The sequence below is a fragment of the Siniperca chuatsi genome, linkage group LG19, assembly GCF_020085105.1.
Source record: "Siniperca chuatsi isolate FFG_IHB_CAS linkage group LG19, ASM2008510v1, whole genome shotgun sequence".
In the NCBI taxonomy this organism is placed as follows: domain Eukaryota; kingdom Metazoa; phylum Chordata; class Actinopteri; order Centrarchiformes; family Sinipercidae; genus Siniperca; species Siniperca chuatsi.
The window spans coordinates 677,940-704,572 of record NC_058060.1 but is presented as its reverse complement, the minus strand read 5'-3'; the positions used below and the strand labels follow the sequence as shown (position 1 = coordinate 704,572).

Genomic DNA, 26,633 nt, shown 5'->3' with positions numbered 1-26,633 from the left:
ATTTTTAGTTGTGTGTGTGTGTAATAAATGTATAAAGATTGTTGCCTTTGGTTTCTGTAACTTACATTGAGTCACTTTACGTATATGTTCCTTGTTTTACCTCTTGCTACCTGATTTCAGGTTTTAATTCCCTCACAAAGCTAATTTGTGCATTTTCTCTTGACTGATCAAGAGAAACGGCTTAGTGGAAAACTGAGCTAAGTTAAATGGTGGAGAATGTTAATTAAATTGCTGCTGCTTCGTATTCACTACATATTGATACAGAATGCAGGCAGAAACACTTAGATTTCCTATATTGGTATTAAGGGAAATCTCAACGCTACAGCATAGCATGATATTTAAAGGTCCATTGTATACTTTCTGTCTAGATACACCTTTAGACAACAGTGTGCTTCCAACTTTTTTACAGCCAGGCCTTATCACCAAATATCAGTGTTGGACCTCACTACTGCGCTTGTGTCTGATTGGGAGGAAATCCCTGCAGCAGGTTCCAACGTGTGGTCGGACGTTTTCCCAGACGAGTGGAGGCTGTTACAGCAGCATCTAATATTAATCCCTATGGTTTTGGAATGAAATGTTCAACAATCAACAAGTGTGATATCCACATATTTTGGGCCATGTTGTGTATGTGTCTCCCACCAGATCTCCCAGTAGTTACAGTCTGCACTGACCTTTGGTCCTGGTGGCCCAACCAGTCCGCCGGTGCCTGGTAGTCCTGGATCCCCCTGGTTGGACAATAAACACACTCTGAGAGGCAAAGTGGAGCAGCAGCAGCCAAATTCAACACTATTACAGTAATTATCTGTCCCACTTCAAACACTGCACTGCTGTGACAGGCGGAAATCCCAAACACACACACACACTTATACACACATGCACAGAGGAAGCCAAACCTCCAGAAGTAGGGAACTCCTCTCTTTACTTCTATTTATAGTATAATTATTTTCCGTACATCTGGCTCAATGTGGTTAGGTTGTTACATCTAACATAATGTTTTATTTTCATGAATTGACACCTCAGAGTTCAGGCTTTCACATCCTGTAACTGTCAGTTAAGCTGGTTTGCATGTTGTAGACACGTGACTGTTGAACAGAACTGGATCTTACCATTGGTCCAGTTTCTCCTGGAGGTCCAGGCTCGCCTTTCTCACCAGGAAGACCCTGTATACAAAAAAGCTACTCATATTTTGTACTGACATTTAATATTTTTAAATTTGATCATTTTTATATCTAATCAGTAATTATTGTTTTCATTTTTTTATCCTTTTAATTAAATCAGGACACTAAAACTCATCACCGCAAACCCAGAATAAAATCTCATGTTAAATTCAATCTGAGTTCAGGTGAGCCCTGAACCATCCCTTAGTTATGCTGCTATAGGCCTAGACTGCCGGGAGACTTCCCATGATGCACCTCTCTCCTCTCTCCTCCTCTCCCTCTCCATCTGTATGCATTTTTATCCAATTGCTGCATGTTACTAACTCAACATCTTCTCTCTCCCGTAGTTCTGTGCTTTCCCGTTTCTCTCCTCTCTCCTTCTGTCGCTTTCAGCAGGTATTTCTGCCTCCGGAGCTGCAGAGTCTGGATCTGTGGTTGTGGGCCACCTGCTGCCCCCGTGTTCCTGCTCGACAACTGCTGCTACAGTTGTTGTTATTAGTCTTATTATTATTATTATCATTATTATTCCTGTCATTATATTGGGATTTGTTGGATCTCTGTAAATAATATTATAAAGAGTACGGTCTAGACCTGCTCTATAGGGAAAGGGCAATGAGATAACTTCTGTTATGAATTGGCGCTATATTGAATTGAATTGAGTTGGTTTCCCATTAACATGCACAGTGGCATTGCTTAACATTAAATAAAAATCAAATAAGTCGAATTAGATCATATGAGATGGAAAATAACGACTGCATTATGCCTAATTTTTAATAAAAGAGAATTTCTGGCCCCATATATTGGTCTATCCCTCGTTATAATATGGGAGGCATAAAAATGCTCTTTGAAGCACCATTCCAGACCCTCACGTTAATATTATGCTGGCTGGGTAGACATGGCGTGATGTCCTCCAGGAAGATTTCTTACCAACAGGAATGCAAATCGCTTCATCACTGGAACAAGATGATCACAGTGAATGCTCTGTCTGTGGTAAAATAAGCCTACACATTAGGCCACTAGTTTTAGCCACTAGTAGTGTTACTAAAAAAGTTCAGGGTCCCTGTGTATATATGAGTGGTGCCTCTGACATCGGGGCATATGTATGTTAGGTGTGGTAGCCAGGACTGGCTCATTGCCACTTTCACAGACTGTACATGAATATATATGAATATATCCATGAACATGAGAAAGCAGTCGCCAATCAGTTGTGTGACTTTCTAAATAACAATAGTTTATTTGAGGATTTTCAGTCAGGATTTAGAGCGCATCATAACACAGAGACAGCACTGGTGAAAATTACAAATGACCTTGTCAATGGACTTGTCTCTGTACTTGTCTTGTTAGATTTTAGTGATGCATTCGACACCATATACATAAATATTCATGACATTTGACAGGCTGTGCTGGTGACAAGAGTCAAAGCAGTGTTTGTAAAAGTCTTGCTGTGTTCATCTCTCAGTACTTTTGTAGCTTGTCACTACGATACTGGTTGTACCTCCAGATATCAGCTTTATTACTGATCACTTTCCTACAGACGTACTGGGTTGTGTTAAGTTACATTAACAACATTTCCTCCTGCTGCTTCACATTCAAATATTTTTAACAGCAAACCAGCAGGCTTTTATTGTGAAGCAGCTATAGGAAATACAATGCACTTGTCACCAAGTAAACAGAACTTTGTTAGAGGTGCTACTGTTAAGTAAATATTGGTCAGCACAACAAGATATACTCAGCGCTGTATAAATTGTCACAAGGAGGAATAGTACAAGTAGAAACAGAGTGACATGTTTAGGTGAAGAGCTGCAAACGTCATGCTCATCAAGGTAAACACTGCCATGCTGTCTAAAATGTTCTACTATAGACTTCCAGTTCAAAAGTACATTAGAACTAACCATACACTATACTATATATAAACTATACAGGTCTTCATGACCACTCTTTTGTACATTTGGAACAGTTTCAGCATAATCTGGGATTCAATACAATAGCACAGTAAAAAGTACAGCGTATTAGTCTGGTTAGCACTTACTGTGTTTCTTAAAGAGTAAAGTTTTCAATATTTGCTCACTTTCTGTTTTAATCATGGATGTATCCCTGCAGCCCAAACAGCATTTCCCCAATAGACCACCATTATAAAAAAGAAAGCCTGTAAGGTTATTGGCATCATAGTCTCACCTTGGGTCCTGGGGGTCTTGGTTCTCCCGATAATCCTGGTTCCCCTCTGTCTCCCTGGGCAGTATCAGCAGAATCAGGTACTAACAGTACTGGCAGCAGATTAGAAAAGCCACAACACTGATACAACTGCTTCTTTAAAGACTTACCTTGCTACCCTTTAGACCAGGCTCCCCTGTTGGTCCTGCTGGACCACCTTCACCCTGGCCAGCCAAGGGAAGACAGGAGGTAGAGCATTCAATCAAAGTCAGACACTCATTCAGTAAAATTAATAAACAGTATCAATAACTTGAAAAGGACATTATGTGGCTTGTAATGCATGTCTATGGAATTTTGAATTTCAGAAATGTCCAGCTGGCTAAAAGGTTTAGAGCATTTTCATTTGTTGACCAAACTCCAAGAGCGAGACCTTTCCATAACTTGGGAGCCAGGTCAGCAAAAGCTCAGTAACCTCGTACAGTTGGTGAATTTTGAACAGGGCACAACCTAGAGATCTTGTTCTGATGACCTGAGGGATCTAGTAAATATAAGAGATTAGCAACCCACTGATATATGGTGGAACCACATTGTGTAATACTTTAAAAGTAATGAGAAGGATTTAAATTCAATCCCAAACCAACAGGTAGCCATGAAGCCAACACCGGGGTAACATGGGAACACTGTGGGGTCTTAGTTAGTAATCATGCGGCAGCATTTTGAACTAACTGTAATTGTGCTATAGAATCTTGGCTTAAACAAGAATACAGAGCAGTAGTCAGGACCAGGAGAGACAAAACAATGGATGATTTGTTGGAGCTGTTGGAATGAGAAGGGGTGTACTGTAGCTTAGCATTATTTCTTAATTGAAAATGACAGGACTGAAATACTGACGACAAATTTCTTAAGTCCTAGGTTTCTGCGAACCGACAAGAACTTCAGTTATGTTGTGCTTTAACTGCGAGAAACTATGAGGCATCCATCTCCTGAGGACAATTTTGTAAAATTAGCCAAATTTGAAAGTTCCGCGGGTTCCACAAAAACATGAAGCCAGATATTGTTGGCATAGCAAGAGACATAGCCAAATTGACGGATAATGTGCCTTAAAGGAAGTGTGTAAAGGCAGAATAAGACAGGTCCAAGGAACTCCACAGGCTCTAAGGACAGAGGTTGTCGTATGTGATGTTGATATTGGCCTGTATAAATAAAACTGTCTTGACTTGACACAGACAAATAGGAGGAAACCCATTTAAGTGCTTTAGCAGATATACCAATGCACTTCCTCAGACCATCTAATGGTCTCTGGCATTGAAAGTGGTGCTCAAATCAAGAACAGCTAACAGCTAAGCAATTTTGCCATGATCGGACGATTAGCCTGAGATGATGATGTTGATGATGATGATGATGATGATGATGATGAACCTGTAGTTCTAGGGTTGAGCAAGATCAGTTGTATTTTTTCCAGAAGAGGTTGAATACAAGCAACCTTAAAGTAACTTAGGACACAGCAACGACAACAGATATTATCATTTGGAATTGTTCTTAATGCTTGGTTAGATGTTGTATTGGATGATTTTTACAGCCCTGCAAGACTGGAGTTGATACAAGTTTAATTGAATGGATTTTGTCATTTTTTCCTCACTTTGGTGTAGCAGCAGTAAAATCCAAGTAGAAACTGGGACTTGCATTGTGGCTATTCAGAGGCGTTATAATGCAACAGATTTTTTACCTTCATCCCTGGTAATCCAGGAGGGCCGGATTCCCCAGGTGTCCCATCTTTACCCTGAGGGAGGACAGAGACAACAGAAGCTGATTCTATCATGTGCAGACAACATGTATCCTAAAAACATTATGAAGTGGTGAAAGGAAAGAAAGTGATGAAGAAACAGATTAGCACTTACACGCTTACCATCAGGTCCTGGTGGTCCTTCCCTCCCTTTCTCCCCTCGGAAACCCTGTAGCATTAAAGCATCCCATCAGGACACACAGAAACATGTTCTTTTGACGTAGTGCATTGGACTGCTAGATACAAAGGCTTTAATAAATACATATATTTTATCCATGCTAGCAGTGCAGCTCAATGATGGTCTGTATGTTTGTACACCACTTTGGTCCAGACTGAAATTTCTCAACAACTGTTGGATGGATTGCCAGTCACGGTTTCCAGACGATCAATCAGAATGGCTTTGGGGATCCCCTGACTCCTTTAGTGCCACCATGGGGTTGACTTTGAAGTTTTGAGTGAAATGCCTTGACAGCTATTGGATGGATTGTCATAAAATTTGGTACAAACATGTCCCGTCCACAATGAATTTGAATAACTTTGGTGACTGCCTGACTTTTCCTCTAGTGCCATCAAATTTGCCACATACTTTGGTTTAACACCAAATATATTCTTTTTATAATCTTTAAATATCTTTTTGTCTGTGGCTTCCTACAGAAAAAAAGCCAAACTAAAAAATACCAGAGTATTAGCAGTCTACCCCTGTCTACAATGTGTGTGTGTGTGTGTGTTACCATGCGTCCTGGCAGGCCACGCTGCCCTGGTGGTCCGACCACACAGTTGCAGTCTTCTTCCTCCACTGTGGCTGTTCGATTCAGAGGACACTGAGGAAACACAAATGAACTTACGTCTGCAATACAAAACACACTCAGAGCTTCCTCATCAGGTAGGAAGGACTTAACACATTTATAGAGGGTAAGGTTTACTTCATCTTACATTAAGGTTTTATTACTGTTCAAATAAAAAGACTTTCTTCTGAAAGGTCAAACTTCAGTCCCTAAAGAAGACTTCTTAGTATTTGTTATGAACGTAGCCAGTGATTTCCACTATGTAGTATCTAACTAGGCGTGACATCATTACCTTTGCATTACCTCTGGGCGAAATACTTGTGAGCAAAGTCAGATTAAACGTATGTAAGAAACAAGATAGAAACTGCACTTACCCTTTCATCATCCTGTGTCGCGTGAGAGGGAGAGGACAAGAGACAAAATAATGGTTATTATCACTGTAGCCTCATACATGCAGCCATGTTGTTATGTTGTTTCTCCTGTAATTTGCATTATTATGAATACACGGATGCAAGTTTTGGATGTTGGTCTGACATCACCAAGTTGCCAGAATTTCAACCCATCTGTTACTGCAACCTGGCAACCCACACCCCGATCCAAGGGGCGTGCAGGCAGACGGGCCAGCTAAGTTCCTGTATGAGCCATGTACAGAAGTGGAAAATGTGACCTTTGCGGTGGAGATTACAGTAGATACGGGCAACAGTCGAGATCTTACCACAGAGTAGATCTCACAAGCTGTTTCTCTCTCACTCTGGTGAGGATCACAGTACAGACGCAGCTTCTGAATCTCCACCTGAACAAAAACAGAATGGAAATGTGGGACAATTTGCTTTATGCTTCCATTTATGCTATTTATAAGAGCTTTCAATAAGCTTCAAGTGTTAGTAACAACAGCAAAGTGGTGCACAATCCCATCCAACAAATGGCATCCTTTGTGCTCACTGGAGAAGATAAAGATTAGCTCAACCCACTCACTGCCTGCTCTGGAAATGATCTCTTTAGCCAGCATTCAGGTTGTACCCCTCCCTTCTACACTATTTGATAAAATTATATTGTTTCATTCAAATATTCTAAGACTAAATGTTACACATCCGACAGAACGGGGGAATTCCCGGCGGCCTGGCAAGCTGATTGGCCTGAGTGTCAGGCCAGTGTTAAAGATGCTAAATGAAATGTGTAAATCAAGAGGAAACAACACAGGGCAGCTGCAGTCCCTCAGAACTGTAGACCGGGGAGCACATCCAGACCTTGTCTTCTTATCTTCACCAGCAAGGGACGTGGTTGGTGTTTAAAAAAGAAAAACCATACTAGCAGGGCCGTCCTCAGCACGTCATATCACAACTACCTTTCCCGAGTTGATTCTATGTTGTAAAAAAAGTAATCATGCTATGTAGGAAAGCAGGAGCTGCGTCTGCATGGAAATGATCTGGAAGATAAAGATCCGTGCACTCTTTTCTGTCAGGTGGAAGTAGTTACTCAGAGCTACCAGAGCTTCATGATGATCAACACAAGTCTAATCAGAGCTCGGAGGAAATGCAGGTGCAAAACTAGCACTGCAGAATGATCCTCAATCGCGGGCCGGCCTCAGCTGTCAATCGTGACGTGAAACCTCCTTTTTACAGCATCGAATAACTAATAAAAACCAAACCAAAAAGGAACACTTGAACAAACATCAGCGTGATAAGAACTCCCTAAACTGACAGAAACCATCTTTGGGAAAAAGTTTATTGGATGTACGTGTACATGAGTTTTTAGTTTGGCTCATGTCCCATCTGCTAACATGGAGGGGGCGGGGTTTATGAGCTGTACTGCAGCCAGCCACCAGGGGGCGATCCAGATGTTTTGGCTTCGCTTTTGGGGAGCTGTCATGTCGTCCATCTTGATATGCAGTCTATGTATGGAGTGAATGTAGAATTATTATCCCAGTCCAGCCCTGCATGCCAACAACATTTTGAGATCTGCTTAATCTTCCTCTCCTGCTGTAGCTGTTTGTGCTTGAAGCCCTACAATCTTTATTTGTGGCTGCTATACATTTGACTCTGTTTCGCAAATCTACTCATATTTTTTGCTTCATGAGCCAGACACGGGGATCACCTGCACTTGGTGTCAAAATATATTGAGGGAATTTCCTTGTTTTTTAGGGTGTACTGGGGCCTCTCAGCTGCAGGGTTGTTACTCACAGGCACAGTGATGTCTGTTCCTCGCCTCTTAGCCACCTGTGTCTCCCCATTGATGTAAATGGGCTCCACCGGTCCCAGCATTACTTCCCGGATCCGTTGATCGTCAAGGAAACTGGTGACTTGGTGTGTCCTCACCAGGAGTTTGAGCTGATGCCACTTTCCATCATACAGAGCCTGAGAGAGGCACAAACATGAATTTCAGAAATACCTTAGTTTTTCAAGGTTATTTCAAATATAAAGATACTGAGACTTTGTTCATTTATGACACGGAAACACATCTTTGTTCAAGCTTTGAGTCATGAGCAAAGTTGGATGTGAAAGCAATTATTAACTTGTCAAATCTTCTTTCACTCAGCCTTTCATTTCTATTGGCAGTCTTATGTGTGCATGTGTTTCATCTAATCTGATTTTGTCAGGAAGGGCAAACATGTTGCTCCACAAATGGTTCTGACCAGCAAGGTCTTAAGCCCAAGAAGTCCTTCCTTTTTCCATCACAATCTTTTTCTTAAAAGCTCAAACCCTACAGAGCGAGAGAGAGACAGAGCTGCTATTGTTTCATTGGGACCGAGCCGCAGCCATCCTTCCCAAATGGCGAATCCCAGGCTTCTACCTGCCACATCAGACCAAATCAAATCAAACATGTGCAAACACAAATTCATAAACGAAACATAATTACAACCCTGTTCAGCACTCTACGCTAAAGTCTAGGTGTGTGCTAGGATGAAGGGTGGTGGGCGTCTTTTGGAAAAAACAACCTGGCGTGTCCAACAGGATATATTATTACCTCGTGCTGCCATGGAAATAGAGGCATGCGCTCCAACTAGTTTCCACTGGGGAAATGCAGTGATTTAGAGTAGGAAACGTTTTCTTTGAGCCTCCTCCTGGCTTCCATCACATTTCATCTTCACCACTTCAGCTGTGTATGGAACTGAACAGGGGATGGTGTTTAAATAGCTGCTAGCTAGGCTCTCTGCAAGTCCTCCCAGTCAGGTTCATTCACAGCAACCAACATGAAGCGTAACCCGAGACTGGAAGAGACCCAGTGCACTCTAATGACACAATACGTTGTTTCAGGGGCATAGAAATAACCCTAGCACGACGCAGTACACTTTTTATATTAACCAATATAAACTGTTGGGATATTTATGCTTTATATTCATATCCTTTATGAACTTTGAGATGCTTACCATTGTGAAAATAAAAGTTTTGGCAGCTGCATTTACTGAGTTTCACACACATTTCAGTTTTTGATGATCTATACAGCAAAATATTTCAGGGTTTTGTTTTGCCATTGACATCCAAGTCATCACAGTATGTACAACATACAAAAACTGCCACTCACTTTCCACTCCTCCCAAATCCCACAGCTCGCACATTCTGTTTTCCTCCTGAATCCATACATATACACACACACACACGTATATATATGTATACATATATATACATACATATGTATGTATACACACATTGTCACGGATACGTCAGGCTCCACCCTCACCCAGGCACACAGTCCCTCACCTCACCTGAGTTCTAATCTCACACCTGAGCCCTATCGGCATCACCTCACCAGCAGTATAAAGACTCCCCACTCATCTCCGTCAGTGTCCGGTCTCGTTTATACAAGGACTCTGGTTCCTGCAGAACTAGACAACGGTGGTCTCCCGCCTGTACCCGTGTCTCCAAGACCCGTGTCGCCTGCACTCCCGTGTGTGAGAATCAGCTCCCGAACACCCATCCCAGCCTCACAAAGGACGGTATCAGCACTCCCGTGCGCCTAACCCTTCCATCCGCCGTTCGCCTCACTGCTGGGTTGAGAAAGAAACTCCTTCTCCACCTCCGTGTCTCCAGCCTGTCTGTCCGTTCATTTTTTCAGCATTTTGCTACATTTTTTCCACATTCGATAGTGATAGTGAACCAAACAGCTTTGGCTTGTTGATATGAGAGGTGTCACGTTACATCTCTCGTTCAAGGGCATACTTTTGTTTAATATGCATATATGTCATTCATGTTGGTTTGTTGCGTTGTCAAAAATGAAACAAAGTGATAGCAGTTGCTTTGGTCTGAATGAGTGAACAGCCAATCGCCCTGTTTGTCTTGATTGACAGACAGGGACTGTCAAAATTCCATTTTAAAATAAAAACCAACTTCGAACAGCAGGAGGGACATTAGAAATCAAACTGTTTTTGGAATTAAATGAAAATGACCTGCAATAAATATTGTTATTGTAAAGAAGCAAGATGAAATTACATTTCACAATAATGAGCTGAATTAAATAGATTTTTGTAATTTATATATTCAGTCTGTATCTATTGATGATTGATTATTTCGTTTTGAAACATCCAGCTGGTCCTGGCATTACCTCTCCTTTCTTTGTTCCAGATCACTCCGTTTGCTTCTCTTTTAACACAGTTTGTTGGTGATGGTCAACATGAAGAGGTCCTGCTTTGATTTCACCCTTTTCTTAACCTGTCCCAAGTAAGGTAAACCAGTTTCTATCATTTCTATCAACTGTGAGGCACTCACGAATCTGTGCAGCAAACCAAGGCTAACCGACAGAGCTGAACCTAAAGTGATGTAGCTGTCCAGAGGCACAGGTGCAGTAATGGTTCTTGAACTATATTGGATTTTCCAGCTGACAGAGAGATATCAGCCATTTTCACACTTTCACATATTGGAAAAAAGAGCGTTTTTCGGTACTTGAAAAGTAAGCCAAGTGAGAAATGAGTCCCATACGATGATCTGGTACGGACATGAAACTCAGTCCTAATACCAACCTGAAAGCCGCCTTTAAAGATGACTCTCTGCTCCTTTTCTGTTATACTGGTGGTGGTGAAGGTGACAGTTTTGTCCTTCCCACTGAGTGTCACTGCAGCCTGGATCTCCTTATCCTTAGACAGCACCCTCCAAAGGTCAAAGGTCAGCTTACTAGAAGACCCTTTTAGACGCAGGGTGACTACAAACACATAGGATGGAGGGAGGCCCTCTGGGAAAATCTCCCTAGTACAAAGATGAAGTTAAATAACTAAATATAAACACAGTTGATCACACGAAAGGCACAAAATGTGAAAAGTAATAGATTTTTAAGAGCTTCGTTACACACTGTATTCTACCTGGTATTCTCAGTAATGTCTGTGGACGCAGTCAGAGCGTAGGCTGTCTCAGAAATCAGAGAGCCAGGGATCTTCTTGGCCTTCATCTGAATGTTCATGCCCACCATCAGCTCAAAGCCTTTCTCATCGCGAGACACCACAGGGATTCGTGTTGGACACACAGACTCTAGGAAGAAAAGACAGCTAGGCTCACCTTTAAATAGATATTTACAGTTCTGCATCGACTTGATTTGTATCTTTGTGGACAGCACACGGCAGTTTAATTCATTTTTTTGTTGTTGAACTTAAAATGGGCAAGTTTAATTCACTGCATCTCATACAACAATACAACATATTCAATGTTTCCAGGAAAGGCACAGGTGCAAGTAATAACATTATCCATGGCTCAGTTCAACAGTCAGCCATTTTGAATGTTATTAATTACACCTGTCTTTCTTCATGTCAGAAGGTCTGCCGTTACGTTCTGCTTCCTTCTGCTCTTCCTTCAAGTGCGTCTGGCCATTTTCAGTGACAACTGACCTGGCCAATAGGAACAAAGGAAAGAGTTCCTAACTGCTCACAACGAGGTCTGTGCAAACAGGTCATGATTCCATTTGCTGCTGAGTTTTTCAAATGGATTCTTTTGAGCACCACAAGCCGAGTGACATGTAGTCTCATTTTATTCAAAAAATACAATTCAATTCAATTTCATTTATATTGTGCCAATTCATAACAGAAGTTAACTCATGCAGACATCTCTACGGCGACATCTCCAGAGCGCTGCAGCTCGCACCAACACAATGCAGATGGATACACAGCACTACAGGTAAGATGAGCGGCCCCTTTAAGTAACACGAAATGAGAATACAGAATGGGAAAAAACACTTCCACAACCAGCGGCCTCTCCCACTTCGCTACTCTATGCCACAGCCAGCAGAATAAAAAATGCCAAGAAGATAGATAGACTAGATTTCCTGACCTTCACAGAGCTTTTGCTCCATGGAGTCTCGGATACGGTCAATGGTGGTGTAATCTTCGGCATACAGGACATAGGTGGATGATGGTTTATTGGCGATGGATACCAGCTCCGAGGTGGTGATCTCACTGCCAACTCCAACGGCGAATACTGTAATGCCCTGAGCTCGTGCCTCCATACTGGCATCCACCTAAAGAAACATAGGCTGTCTGTGGTGAATGGGGCTTTCCATTTAGGCCGTTGGCAGGAAGAACAGAATCACAAATATACAATAAACATTATTATAGCCGACAGCTTTCATATACAGGGAGGGTATCCAGTGCCAGATGCTTCCTTGTTGAGGTTCTATGGATGGGGAGCTCCTGTCATTCTATGTTTCACACTGGTGATATTTCTGAAGCCCCCTATGATTTAGGGCCACCCAAATAAACTTGACTTGGCTTCACTCAAGCACTTGAACACAGCAAAGTGACATTTACCACGTCGTCCTGAGATTTGCCATCAGTAACCACCACAGCAATGCGGTTCTTGACCTGCCTGGCTCTTTGGGAGGAGGAGAAGACGTGGTCCACGGCAAACTTGACGGCCCTGCCAGTCTGCAAAACAGTCAGAAAACAGTGATGACCTGGTGGAGTGAATGAAAAACACCATGATGCTGTGAGGGATCGTGTATGGCTGGTATGTTCTTCCAGCCATTGACAGCTGCATCACATCAGAGTGCAAATTCAATTATATAAACATATAAAAAAACTAAATCTCCATGGGTAAAATGAGTCAACAGCAGCGGATTACAACAGCAGACAAACTGTTTTCAGAATGTAGAATTCAAAGGGATGGATATGTATTTGTATTTTTCAAAGAGCATGTGCTATAAAGCAAAGCGACCAAACTTAGCGTGCCTGTATGTTTATTGACCATTTCCGTGCTGTGCGGTCATGTTGTTGCAGATGCACCTGTGGTGAGTGAATGTTGGCACCGCTCCATAACCAGCCTCAGCCTGCTCCACTTGATTACTTTCTTGTTGTTGGAGTACTGGAAGTAGTGAAGATGTTTCTATGACATTTTATAGTACATTTTAGGAGCTTTATTCTTCCGCTACCCTACTGCACGCAGGTGCCCCCGATCGACCAGTAGGAGTCATGAAGCAACCAGGTCATGTGTGGAACCCCAAGGTGTTGAATATTAAATGAATACATTGTGTAAAATATATAAATGAACCAACAATTTTTGAAGTGATTGTTAAAACTCAACTCAGCTAGAGCAACAACAAAAAGTACTAAAGTAATTCTGAATCAACCAACTACAGGCTGCTGCTGTAAATAAACACAGACACAGTAACTAAACCTCTTTAGCTTTTAAACAAGGCTCGTGTTACCGAGCTGGCTAACTAGCTCGACGAGGCTGTGACCTTGGTTATATATTTCTCAGCATCAAAGTGAGGAGCCAGTTTAACATCTAATGTTAGCTGCTGCTGTCAACACCGTCCCTTAACTTTGTTGCTGAGAAATAAACCAAGCTCACAGCCTCGTCTAGCTAGTTAGCCAGCTGGGTAACACGAGCAGCCTTGTTGAGCTAAATAAATAAAAGGAGATGTTCTTTTCTGTGTCTGTTTATCTACAGCAGCAACTAGACAGTTGATTCACAATTACTTACAGAATTACTGTAACACGTGTTATCTAGCTAAATGTTAACTACCACATCTGGCATATGTGGAGCTCGTTAGCTTATGAGAGGAAGGGGGTATGTGATTGGCTGAAAGGTGAGGGGGCGGTGACAACACAAGTGTCATGAAAAGTGACACTGTAAAAACAAATGTGACACTATGAAGTAATAAGTGGCATGTTATTATATTAAGTTATTGGGAAAATGCCAGTATGAATGAAGAACAGACCTGAAAAAGGGCATTTTGAAATAAAAATGTCTATTATTATGAAACTGAGAAGGATGAAATAACATTTCATAATAATGAGTTGAGTTTTAATAATTTCTTAAATTATTATTATATAGGCCTAGTATTATTTTATTTATTCATGTGATTATTGATTTAACATGGAACATTTGGGGTTCCATGGTCAAAAACCCTCACCGGCCTCCAGCCCATGAACACTGGCACGCTGTGTTTTAGCGGACAGCGTATTCAGAATTCATTTTCTAATCATTTATTTGCCACCCTTTGTAAAACTCAGTTTTCTCCTTATTTTCACATTCCTACAGTAAAATGAATGTGATTTAGCAAACTAAAAGAACTTGGGTTAAGTATTTAACAGAATAGGCAAATGCTTAAAATGTAAATAGCTATTTTAATTAAACACTCTCCCATCAATGGATGTGCATGTAAACGTCTTCCCTGTGAACGGAGAAGAAGCCACAGTGGCGTTGTATATTCTCATAGGAAAACATGCTGTCCTGCCTGTGTGTTCCCTCCCAGGTAGGCGATGCTCCGTATGGCCTGGATGAGCTCTGCTCCACCCTGGTGTTTCCCCAGAGGAATCTCCAGACGGGGAGTGTCGCTGTACTGGATCACAGCCACCTACAGCGACACGAAGCAAACTAATGTAGGTGGAGAGCAGATTTACTGACGCCAATATGTTTGTGTTAACGCCGGGTACTGACACAGGTAGACAGGAGAAAATAATCAGATGACAGTAATGAGACTGGCCATGAGCAGACTCCTTTAGACTGCTAAATGCGAATGGAAATCAGTCTCGTGTGGTTTTTTACCTGTGTGTAGTGGGAACTGATGTCAAATTGGCTGGTGATGTTGATAAGCCACTGCTTGGCCGTGTCGAAGTCAGAGAAGCCAACACTCCATGAGCCATCGACAATATAGACCAGGTCATTTACAGCTGTGCTGCAGCCTACACACACACACACACAGTGATGGAAGAGAAATATCTTGAACATACAAATTGCTATGAACTGAAAATCTACACTTGCAGTATGTAACGCTGCTCCAACCTAACGTGTGTGAACAGATCATCCCAACTCAACGGAGCCTGTAACAGCAGTGCTGGTGTGTGACTGTTGCTGCCTGCTGCTGTTTGGCTCTGTATAACAGAGTCCCTACCTGCTCGGACATGGTCCTCCTCTGCAGCCTCCAGGGGGGTCAGCAGCAGTATTGCGCTCCATACTGGCCACAGCAACATGGCTCTACCTCGGTCCCGTCCAACCTGGCTGTATTAGCTTTGAAAACAACAATGATGACAAGTGATTTATGTGAGCTCCTGAGCTTTTCTCCGGCCCCTATCAGGCCAGAATGTCCTAGACCTGCACTCTAGTCCACAGCAACATATCCTCGGCCAAAAGATTCATGACACCCAGATGATGATTCCCAGTGTGTTTGGTAACCCCCCCCCCCCCGACCCACAGAAAGAATATTACAATCAAATTGGCAGATTGCCATAGAGTACGTTCATGGTCCCCACAGGGGACTCATGTGGCCCCTCAGGCCACAGCGTTTACAGTGCACAGACAATATCTCCTGAACCATTCATCTCTTTTTATTCCAAGACTCATTTAGACAAACAGCACAATCCTGGCCATTTTGTTTGTCCCTTCCCACGCTCCTTCCTGTGTGTAATACACAGTGTGGCCCCTAGGAGGCCAGTGCAGAACACTTCCCTCTCAGCATGTTCTGTAACTTATTTTGATTGTAGTATTGTCACAATAAAGTGACACTAAAACAAATACATGTCACAGCACCGCTGCATTCATTCACACAGTGAGCAGCGTGCGCCGGGGGCCACATCAGACTGTGAGGACTATGGGTGGACATTTCTCTTCATGTTTATTGACAATAAAAGCACTTGTGTGCTCTAAAATCTGCTGTTTCAGTTGCCTTGCATCTGTAACAGTGGTGTCGGTGTGTAGCAAACACAAGGTGAGAACTACAAGTTGATTTCAGCCAAAACCAGATTTTCTGCAGCTCAGTTCCTCTTCAGGTGCTGATGCGACCGGTTGAGGCCAGCGCACGGTCTTCTGTTAGCTCACCGTTCACTTCTCTTTCTCCAGGATGTTTTAAACCACGCCGTGTCCAAACAATTACATGCTAAGTCTTGAGACTTTGTATTCCGTATTACAAATATATACACACAGATACACACACATCATAATACATACAGTGCTAATACACATGTGTATGTGTTTCTCAGAATTAGAAACCACAGTCTTCCAACAGTCCATAAACAGTATGAATAGACTGTGTTGTAATGTTCATGTATGATACATGGCTGGAGAATGTCCCCCCCGGCCTTCCTTCCTCCTCCTCTTCCCTGTAAAATGGTCTCGTAGTGTGTTTTCTGCAGAGCTCTCCCTGTGTTCGTTTTGCAGCGCAAACATGGTTCCACCGACCACAAGGCTGGGCCGGAGAAAATAACAACGTGAGCACTATGCCGGGACGGGAAAACAGGAATCTAAACATGGCAGGGAGGGCTGCAGGGTGCTGGCCGAGGCTTCAAAGACAGGGCAGGATCCACAGCCTTTCTTTACAAAGTCTCCTCCCAGCTCCCGTAAGCCTCTTTTCTCCCTGTCGTGTTTGACTTGCTGTTATGGAGTAGTATAATGTTAGTAGTTCTTTACCCCAAAGCAATAAGTTAACAGTATGAAGTAAACAATGCAATGTGCAAGGACTGGAATTCAAATAAGCCACTGGCAGAACTGAATCTGTTCAGTACAGTTTCCTGCTGATAGAAAGTGCATCAACAATACCAATGTCATCTGACTATATATCTGACATGTCTAACAGCTAATCTGTTTTTCATTACTGTCATGTGCAGAATTCATCTACAACACTAACTGTGTAGCTGTATGATAAAGGCATCACAGTGTCCAACATGTGCACCCCATGTAAATGACATGTGGCAACAGGGTGTGGCCCTTGTGTAACAAGTGGTCCATGTGCTTGAAATGGGCGAACTGTAAGGGCCCCACAAGGCCTAAACGTGGACTACAGTTGTTCAGTACCATGGGTCCAACGTGGGTTTCATGTGGGGAAAGTGGCATTGCTTTAAAGTAGGCCAGTGGCTAACTTTATTAACAGTGAATGAACAATGAACAGTGGATTACTGACAGTGTCTTTAGACTGACTGTGAGAGCCTGAACACCAGCTGGCTGCTCTTTGTCTCCGTACACGTGTGTTTGGCTCACACAGGTGTGCCCTGTCCCGAGCACGTGTGGGCCTGTGCTCTCTCACCCTCCTGTTAGTGCGGTTGCACCTGTCACATCAGTCTTATTGGTTCCTGTAGTTTGGTGACCTCACATAATCCCAGCATAGCTCCGCCCATGTTCAGCCTGAGCAGAGGTGTAATCAGCAGGCCTACGTGGAGACCCCTGTGAGGCTGTGCAGGCTCTTTGACGGGTTCAGCCCTCCTCTTCTCTTGACCTAAAGAGAGCTGCCAACAGGCTGCTGTAATGCACTGTAGGGCACATACAGTTTCATTTATACAGCGCCAATTCATAACACAAGTGATCTCATTGCTCTTTTAAAACAGAGCAGGTCTAGACCGAACTCTTTCTAATATTATTATATATACATTATACAGGAAGCTCCAGTTTACTGTGGAATCGACGTGCAGCTCTGCATTGAAGACAGGAAGAAAGTTAAGACTCGGTCTTGTTAGGGGGCGGCTGCTTAGAGGCTGGAAGGTCAGCGGCCCAACCCAGCTTCCGCCGGCCCGCGGGTCTTGGGCACGATACTGAACCTTTGGACTGATGAGCAGTGCATGTGACGTGTAGTGTGAAGCACTTTGAGTGGTTGGAAGACTAGAAAGGCGCTGTACAAGTACAGTCCATTTGTTAATTGTTCAGCAAAACAGACGATATGCTATTTTAACGGGGCGAACAAAATAAGAAACAGAGCAAATATATATCAATTGTTTTTTAGCCTGAAAGTAGAAAACAACTGTGAACAATGAAAATGATATAACTCAAAGCAGTCGACAACTCCATGTCACGGTAGCAGACATCTTAAATGATCTATTTAATGGATAAAGAGCTCTCGTATGAACAAAACCTCATCAGGAGTAGGTCAGGGTAGATGGACGGGTCACCGAAGTGTGTGACGTGTCAACATTACTTTGTTTAACCGTGACCACAGTCTTTTCCTAAGCCTAACCAAGTAGCTTTTGTGTATGAACCAAACCGAACCTTAACCATGGCAGTGGCACAGCAGGAAACTCAGATCTGGAATGGTTTTGGACGGCACTGTTGATCTGTGCCAGATCAGAAGACGGGTTGTTTTTAAAGGCAGTGACAAATGATGCGTTTTGTTCTTTCGTTCAGAGGACTCGTTGGATTAAAAAGGAACAAGTACAGCTCTAAAGAAGCTCTTTAGTTTACAGCAGCTCGATTCTGGAGGAGACTTTCAAACACATTCTACATTCTGTGGATGCCATAAATCAATCCAGCCAGGTCTCTATGCCAATACAGGTATCTTCAGGTATCGGATGACGACCAGGAAAACTATATTTCTACTCCTGAAAATGTACCGCATGTGTCCACCCGTTGCTGTCGGGTGCCTGCGGGAGTATTTTTTCTGTCGTTGACCCTGAACTATCCCCATGTGCAATATGTAAACACCATTCACCGTTGTCCCTTCTTTATGATGTTCTTTCCTTTTATTTCCATTTCAGACCTTATGGCTGTGAGGCTACAGTGAATAACACTGAGACAGCACGCCACTGAAGAATGTTTCAAACTTTTCACTGTTGCTAAAAGTGTCTCTACCAGATCCTCAAAAAGACGGGTTTTCCTTGCTTAGATCCGTCCGCGCGTCCTTTCCTCCCGTTGGCCGTTACAGAAGCACAGCGCAGATAGGTGGGTAGCGAACCTGGATTCCTCCAAACCTCGCTCTACATTTGGCAAACCAGAAGTGCAGTATGCCAACCACAGCGACCGCCTGCGCTGGCTGCAGCATCACAGAACGCTCCGTGTGCACAGATGTTGTTGGGGTTGCTCAGCGCCTTTGGTTGCTTTACTGTAGCAGCCACATAGTGCTAACATGCTAAGATGCTACATGTCTGACTGATGGCTGCGAATAGCATTTGGTCGTAGCAATAAATGATGAGATGTAGGGTCTGGCAGGATATTGTTCTATGTTCTATATTATAGACCAGTGTTTTGCATGTTGAAGCATGTTGACTGTGATTTACATATACTTTACATAACTGCTGACTCTTTTCCCAAGGATGTTGTGTATTGTTTCACATTTTGAATGTGATTTTACAACTTTCTAGTCATTGCTTTCCATTCAGTACACTATGGTAGAAAAAACAATTAGCAGCGACTTGAAACGTGTGTGTAAGGAATCCATTGCATGCTCTTTGTTGTCATACAGTATGTTCATTATCATTGCATAGTGCAGATTGATTCACAGGGCCTTCAGTTAATTATAATGCAATATTTATATAACTGGCAAGAAATAAATGCAGATGTGATGAATTTTTATGCCTCTGGAAGTTTTTATTCTGTAGTGAAATGACCCCAATGGCTGTTTGAAAGATGAGTAAAACGCATTAAGAAATCAGTAATGTATGCTAAATACATAAAGATATATATATATATATATATATATATATATATATATATATATATATATATATATATATATATAAAATGCTTGAATAAATGAATAATTATGTAATTTAATGCTTAATTGTCACCATAAATAAATAAATCATAAATTAAATGAGACTTTAAAAATATAAATGTGAAATTTATTTGTATTTATTTCATTATTTATTCATGTATATATATTTCTATATTTACACATTTGCATATTTATTTATTCATTTGTATATTAATTTACTTATTCATTTAGTTATCTATTTATAATTTTATTTATACTTTTGTTTATCCATAGTGTAATTTGCTGCAGCGAAATAAATAAAGGTGTCAACTTCATCCATCAAAGCAAGGGGGCGGGTTAAAGCCTCTGATTGGTGAATGAACAGTGTTACAGACCCAGCAGTCGATCGAGCTCTCTTTGACCGAGCTATGAGTTTGCACAGTCAAAAGGAGGACGGCCGGGAGGACGGCCGGGAGGACGGCCGGGAGGACGGCCGGGTGGACGGCCGGGTGGACGGCCGGGTGGACGGCCGGGTGGACGGCGTTGCTGTTGCTGTTGAGGAGCGATGAGGAGGCTGTAACCTTCCTCACATTAACACCTGAATCTAACAGAACTCTTTACCAACGCTGTTGTCGGTCTCATGGCACTCAGCAGGAGAATGAGCTCCCAGTGCAGCCAGCTCCTAGTAGTCACAACAGCAGTGGTTGGAAGCGCGCATTCATTTGCATTTTCTTCTGCTGATTTTCTGGAAATTCTGTTAACAGTTCCATTCCATTTGAATGGAGACTTGACTAGTGCTGTATTACTTGATTGGTAGAAAGTGGGTTTAAAACATCCCAAGACACGTGTGACCTCAGCACTCCATATTACTCTGGGATTTGGTCATGTATCATTCTCTATGCAGATCATTGGGGGAAAATCCAATTTTTATTATTTATGTTATCCAGCAGCAGGTTGTTTTTTAAAGGTATTTCTGTGATCTCACAGATGTCTACTGTGTATGAAGAGGACAATGTTTGCCGTGGGCCAAACCAACATTTAAATCCAGTATTTCTACAGGCTTACAGGAAGCAGAGCAGAGTGCAGTGGGAAACATTTGAACGTTATGAGGAGACAGCAGACATCTGTGGGATCACCCTGTGGGGACACCACAGGGAGTGCTAGGGTCACATATAGGGCTAGCAAAAACACTGATATGGTCCCTGAAACTTAATGAAAACATAATGTCAGCTGTAATATCTAGCTAAAGTTTGCTAACACTAGCTAACATTAGCCACCATAAGCTACTGGTCATACCAGACCAAGAAAGGCTGTGTCTGAAGGGAAGGTTTTATTGCTTATGAATTGTATTTTTCCTTTGTAAGAGGAAGATGGTGTTATTTCTTCTTTCAAAATCTACAGACAGTCTCGCTTTAAGGTGCTGAAGGCATGAATAACTCCCATTCAAAGCAAAAATAACTGCAGTGACCAAAATAACGGACTACTTCTGAAGACTTTACTTTTCTGACATTCAGCAATGAAATGATTTTTATATGATGAAACTATATGTCCCTAACCAAAAATAGCTGCATTGACTATCTTGAACACCATCACACATACCTTCTCCGTCATTCCCTGGTCATTCAGTAGTCGTACACGCAGTAATTAGGCAGGAAGACGTTATTTCAGGCTACAGATTTCACTAACAGCATAGCTTTGAAATGCCAAGAGACGCACGGAGCGAGACTGGTGCCTTGCACTCAGGCAGAGGACCTCGCTGACCCATAATCACAGAGGTGGATGTATGCAGTTACACTGTATATTTAGCTTGTCTTCTCATTGTCCTGATGGCTGCTCACTCGTGGCCAAACCAAACCCATGCCATGGTAACATCAAGTTTGGAAAAAACAGCGATGACACATGGACGCGTCCATACCGTGTATACAACTGCAGATTAACAACCACCAAACTAACAGACTACCACCCACAAGAACAGACATCATCCATATTCTCTAAGAAAGAACAAATGAATGTGTTTGCAACACTGTCTCTCATGACTAACATGACTGTCGATTAGCATAAAAATGACATCACAAAATGAGATCTGAGCCTGGACAGATCTAGTTGGCGCATGGAGCATGGAACAGCACATGCAGTGAAGACGATGACAGGGCCTACCTTTCTCTTCCAGCTGCAAGGAGCAATGCTGCATGCCACTGTGCTAGGAGAAAGTGAAGAGAGTCAAGTCCTCCCTCGGGTTGGCAGGGGAGTGGTGGGAGTGTCAGGGCAGCCTTTAGAACTCGTGGCTGGCTTCACCGCAGAATGTGGATTTACACACACACACATACACACACACATCCAATGTGTGGACTGACCATAGTGTTTTTGTGTGGAAGTGTCTGATTTTCATATTGAATCGCTGCTAACATCTGCCATTCATTTAATATTATGCACAGACTGACAGATGTACAGTTAAGAGATTGTCAGTCACTGTAGGGTTTATAAGGGGCTGCAGTAGGCCAGGTTGGAGTACCAGGTTTAGGACTTAAAGGTTGTCGACTGGAACTTCTAACTAATCCAACAGCATGATCTTATTTTGAAATCAAGGGATCGTGTGTGAAAAGGTGAAGCCGTGATCAGTAGTCACGCGCTGCATGTTTTTCCTGCGGCTGTGCAGGACTTTGATTAAATTACAGGTTAAAGAAGCTCTGCGGCAAGAGATGAAACAGCCTCTGTAGCACATGTTGGACCTCTGGGATACCTGTGTGCTGTAAGTACTGATTCAGTCAGAGTTCATGATGCTACACACCTGTCCAAGACTTTCTGTGTGCAAGAACTTTAAACTATTAAACATAATTATTAAAACATAATGTGAGCCACACATTATTAATATTACCATTACATTATTATTATTTTAAAATTCTATGTGGAACGTGCATTGTGCTACTGTATGAACTTTGACTCAGTCCCACACACACCGTCCTGCTGCAGTAAATACTCACTAAAGCACCAAATGTCTATTAAGCTGCTGCTGAAAATAGTCCCCAACAAATGCACAATTTATTTATCATAGTCTTTTCCAGGAATATTTACTAAAAACTCCAGTGCCCAGATGTTTGGGAAATTACTGAACTTAAAAAATGAAAGTATGCATTTCTGACCCATTTTAAAGATGTAAGTCTTCAGTCAACCTATGGACGGATTAACACATTGTTGATTTGTCTTTTCATGAGAGCTGTTGACATTAAGAAAAACATAGAGTAACACCAGCCTCATCCTTTCAATGAGCCTGCATTTCTGCAGGTTGGAGCTGCAGGCCTTGTTGCTCCAAAGCAAACAACCTGCCTTGTTTCAAATCAACAGTCAAATCAAGCACAGCACGGAAAAAGACGAGTTGGGATACACACCCGTCCCTGAAGAACCAGTGGTGGAGGAAGTATTCGGATCCTCCACTTGGATCGGATCCTACACTTCTGTAGTGGAAATGTTACTAAAGTAAAAATACATTGGAAGTATTATCAGTAGAAAAGCGTGCTCTGTGACTGTTACACAAATCCATCATTGCTGCTGATGCATCGACGTGTAAGTAGTACTGTTTTAGTTGGTCGAGGTGGAGATCATTAACTATTTAAATACTGAGTATTTTAATCTATAACAATGCACCATATTCTATAAGCTCATCATATCTTTTATGTGTCACCTGTTAATTTGCTCACTAACTAGTAACTATAAAATAATGCTCCAACACTGTCAAGAACTCCTATCATGTTGCCCAGCAGTGGGAACATGGAACTTCTCCGAAGGGTTAAAGGCTCGTCCTGCTGTCACTGTGTCACCGTCACGCTTCTATGTCACATACACAATCAGGCACAGTACACCGTGCAGTGAAGAAGCTCCACAAAGCAAACAACAAATAGTGAGCAATAAAAAAGAATAGAATGCAGACTATAGAATAAAATAATAGAAACTAGGAACCAGGATGACCATGGCACCATGGGCCGTGTGAATGAGAAGCAGAGCGCAGAGCCCAGACAGTTCAGCTTTAAAAGACATGGAGCATTTATTTGGCATCTTTTAATGCAGGAAGACTGAGAGCGATGCAGCAGCTCGTGGCACTGTGTTCATACAAGAACAAGGAAGTCTGCCCTGCCGTTGCCCCCTGTTGGATTCCAGTTGTTCTCAGAGACCCTGATGATCCGGGTTGCTGTTCCCTCAGTGCTACTTGAAGGCTTTGCCGTTGCCAGGGCCTTTATGAGCTCCAAAAATAAATGAATAAACAACACAGCAAACAAAAGTCCAGATATGTGCCTGCACTTCCTCTCCAACCAGACCACGCGAGGCTGGACGGCACACAGGACTATGCTAAGCTCCAGGTCTGCGCTTATTGCAGAGGACGGCCGGGGGAAGTGGCAATGCACGGACAGTGTTGTTTCCCCTTGTCATGCAGGAATTCATCTGAAATAGATTCACTATTCTCCTGAAAGTACCTGCTCTCTATTTGAATCTCTTGTAAGAGAACAGGAAGGGGAGGAACTTCTGGATTATAGACATGCAATACAATACTGTGTACGGACTAAAGACACTGCAGCGCAGCCTAACACTCACCTGACATTGTAATGCTGTATGTTATAGCATGTCACTGAAGGCCGAGGGGTGCATCTTAAAAGACTCAAAAGCAATGCGTGTTTCACAATGTGGGTGTTCCTCACTAATGTCTACATGTGTAAATCCAGGAGAAATGATGCAGAACCAACAGAACTCGATGCTCTCATACACTGTGTTTCCGGAAGTCAAGAAAGCGCTGGATTATAAAAACGCTAGATGACAGGACAGATTAAACATTTCCCTCCAGAGAGTGGAAAAGGCTGCTGATCGATTTGTATCTTACTTTGTTCTGTTTGAAGCGGAGGCTAGCTCATTTGTTTGACACAGGGTCCGTTCAGTGGGATTCTCTTATATCCCACCTCCCAGTTGTTTGACTATTCAGATCCAGAGTGAGCCAACAGTCCAGCTGCCAGTAAAGCTGCACCAAGCAGCCACATTCACCCAGTCTGCGCTCCTGGTCAGTGTAATCGTCACGTTTTTCCTTTAGAGGGCAGTATTGCCTAAATGAAAGTCACTTAAACACCAACTTTAGACTTGTTTATAACAGTCTTGTTTTTTCGTTCCATCATTCACTAAAATACTTTTCACTAAAATACGATATATTACGATACATATTTAAAATATGTAATGCTATTTGAGAGCTTCACCACGGACCTTTCTTTATAAAGACACTGTTTGATAAGTTCAGAGCCTTCAGTTACACATGCTCGAACACTGCAACTACTGAAACTGCATATGGGTGTGGCCTGAGACAGACCTGCCCATGACAGCATCCATCAATATCCTTTTGCACTGATTTGAGCTCTGCTAATCTGTGCACCTGAGAGTTTACTGGGAACCGCCTGATTGTCTCCGAATACTTTTGTTCAAATTTGGAATAGCAGGTTGTTCGGTGTAAAAATAAATCACTACTTTTGGAAAAGACGGTTCAAAAGAGCGATATCTTAGCTGAGCAGCATCTGAATCCAGACAGACTTCCACATACGGGTTTATCAGACACACATTTCCAAAGTAAATCCAGTGAAGGCGAAAGCTGACTAAAAACCCTCCAACAGAACTTATAGCTGACACAAGTCTTCCTCCAAGTACACGGCTTACAGTCACTGTGGAGAGTGGCATTTAACTGGGAGGCACATTACGTTTCCTTTACAACTTGACACACACACGTATCCAGTAAAACGTGTTGGAGAGATTTGGGTCGAACGATGACTATTTATGTGTTCCAGGTTCACTGTTAGTTTTGGTAATTTGATTACTGGTGTTGAGCGCTTCAGGAGCAGAGAGACTGGCTGAATAACACAAACACAGAGTACAAAAAGAAAGAAGTGTACATTTATCACTAGAATCTATTTTATTGGGCTCTTATGAGAGCGCTGCTAGATTATGGATGCATACTTTACATGTCTGCAGCACAAACCAACCTCACAAAGCTTGATGTCACACAGGCTCAGGCTCTACCAATCTGCAGTGGAGCATTTAAAACGCCCAGTGCCCTCAGTGCACGCTGAAATGGGGGAAATGCCTCTTCGAGTTAGGAGGGTCAAGCTGATGTCGGCGTATTGGGTTAATCTGCAAGGACATGGTGGAGCACACCCTACAAAGGCCATTTTACAGGACTGTTGGGAGCATAATAAGTCACAGTTTTACAGTTTTAGGTGGATAGGGAAAGCTAAGGCGCAAAGTGTAGGCCTATGTAATCGAAAACTAAGCCCCACTGTTCCAGAATCAGCTATACCTCCGTGGAGATTCATCATGCTATCCATAGATACAAGTCTTCAGCACACGGGTCCCAAAGTGAACAAAAATGTAGTGACCAACACCAGCACCGCTTCAAAAGAACCGGAGACGGCTTGCTTCATCCTAGCAGTGCAAAGCAGAGTATCAGGCCATCTGTCGGAGTACACAGCTGAATCGCTCTGAACATTGTTAGCGTTACAATGGGAGGAAGAAAATAACCAACCCAGCGTTGTAATCGCGTCTGACAGCTTGTCAGCACCTTCAGGCATTAAGCAGGCAGGATCGTGTATGAAACCTTTCATGAGCTACTCGGGTCACACCATAGGGGTGGCCATCTCCTTCCTTTGGGTTCCTGCTCATGTAGGGGTGGAAGGAAAGGAGAAGGTAGACATAACAAATCATTAAAACTACAGTTAACTGACATACAAGTACAGTTAAGTAAAGCAGAGATTAAAACTATCATAAAGGATATGATGCACAACCCCTGGCAGGACTACTGGGACGTGAGTGACACAGGAAGACATCTTTACAGTATTCAGAAACATGTAGGCGTTGGTGGAATATGGGGCGGGGGCCAAGGGAACAGCACCTACAGGTTTAAATCAAGCACGCCATAGAATAGGCAGC

At 42.6% G+C, this 26,633-nt stretch overlaps 1 protein-coding gene across 1 annotated transcript in view; it reads right to left on the bottom strand.

The window, feature by feature from the left end:
* Positions 1-21,881, bottom strand: part of si:dkey-225n22.4 (collagen alpha-1(XXI) chain) — a 66,608-nt gene extending 44,727 nt beyond the window's left edge. The window contains exons 1-18 of the mRNA XM_044176759.1: positions 21,843-21,881; positions 15,189-15,304; positions 14,843-14,979; positions 14,532-14,651; positions 12,601-12,717; positions 12,125-12,311; positions 11,167-11,332; positions 10,831-11,053; positions 8,057-8,230; positions 6,592-6,669; positions 6,251-6,262; positions 5,823-5,912; positions 5,207-5,260; positions 5,035-5,088; positions 3,479-3,532; positions 3,333-3,386; positions 1,107-1,160; positions 672-725 (exon numbers count right to left, since the gene is read on the bottom strand). Coding sequence (XP_044032694.1) covers positions 672-725; positions 1,107-1,160; positions 3,333-3,386; positions 3,479-3,532; positions 5,035-5,088; positions 5,207-5,260; positions 5,823-5,912; positions 6,251-6,262; positions 6,592-6,669; positions 8,057-8,230; positions 10,831-11,053; positions 11,167-11,332; positions 12,125-12,311; positions 12,601-12,717; positions 14,532-14,651; positions 14,843-14,979; positions 15,189-15,267 — 1,707 coding nt within the window. The 5' untranslated portion in view covers positions 15,268-15,304; positions 21,843-21,881. The remainder of the gene's footprint in view (positions 1-671; positions 726-1,106; positions 1,161-3,332; positions 3,387-3,478; positions 3,533-5,034; positions 5,089-5,206; positions 5,261-5,822; positions 5,913-6,250; positions 6,263-6,591; positions 6,670-8,056; positions 8,231-10,830; positions 11,054-11,166; positions 11,333-12,124; positions 12,312-12,600; positions 12,718-14,531; positions 14,652-14,842; positions 14,980-15,188; positions 15,305-21,842) is intronic.
* Between the last annotated feature and the right edge of the window lie 4,752 nt (positions 21,882-26,633).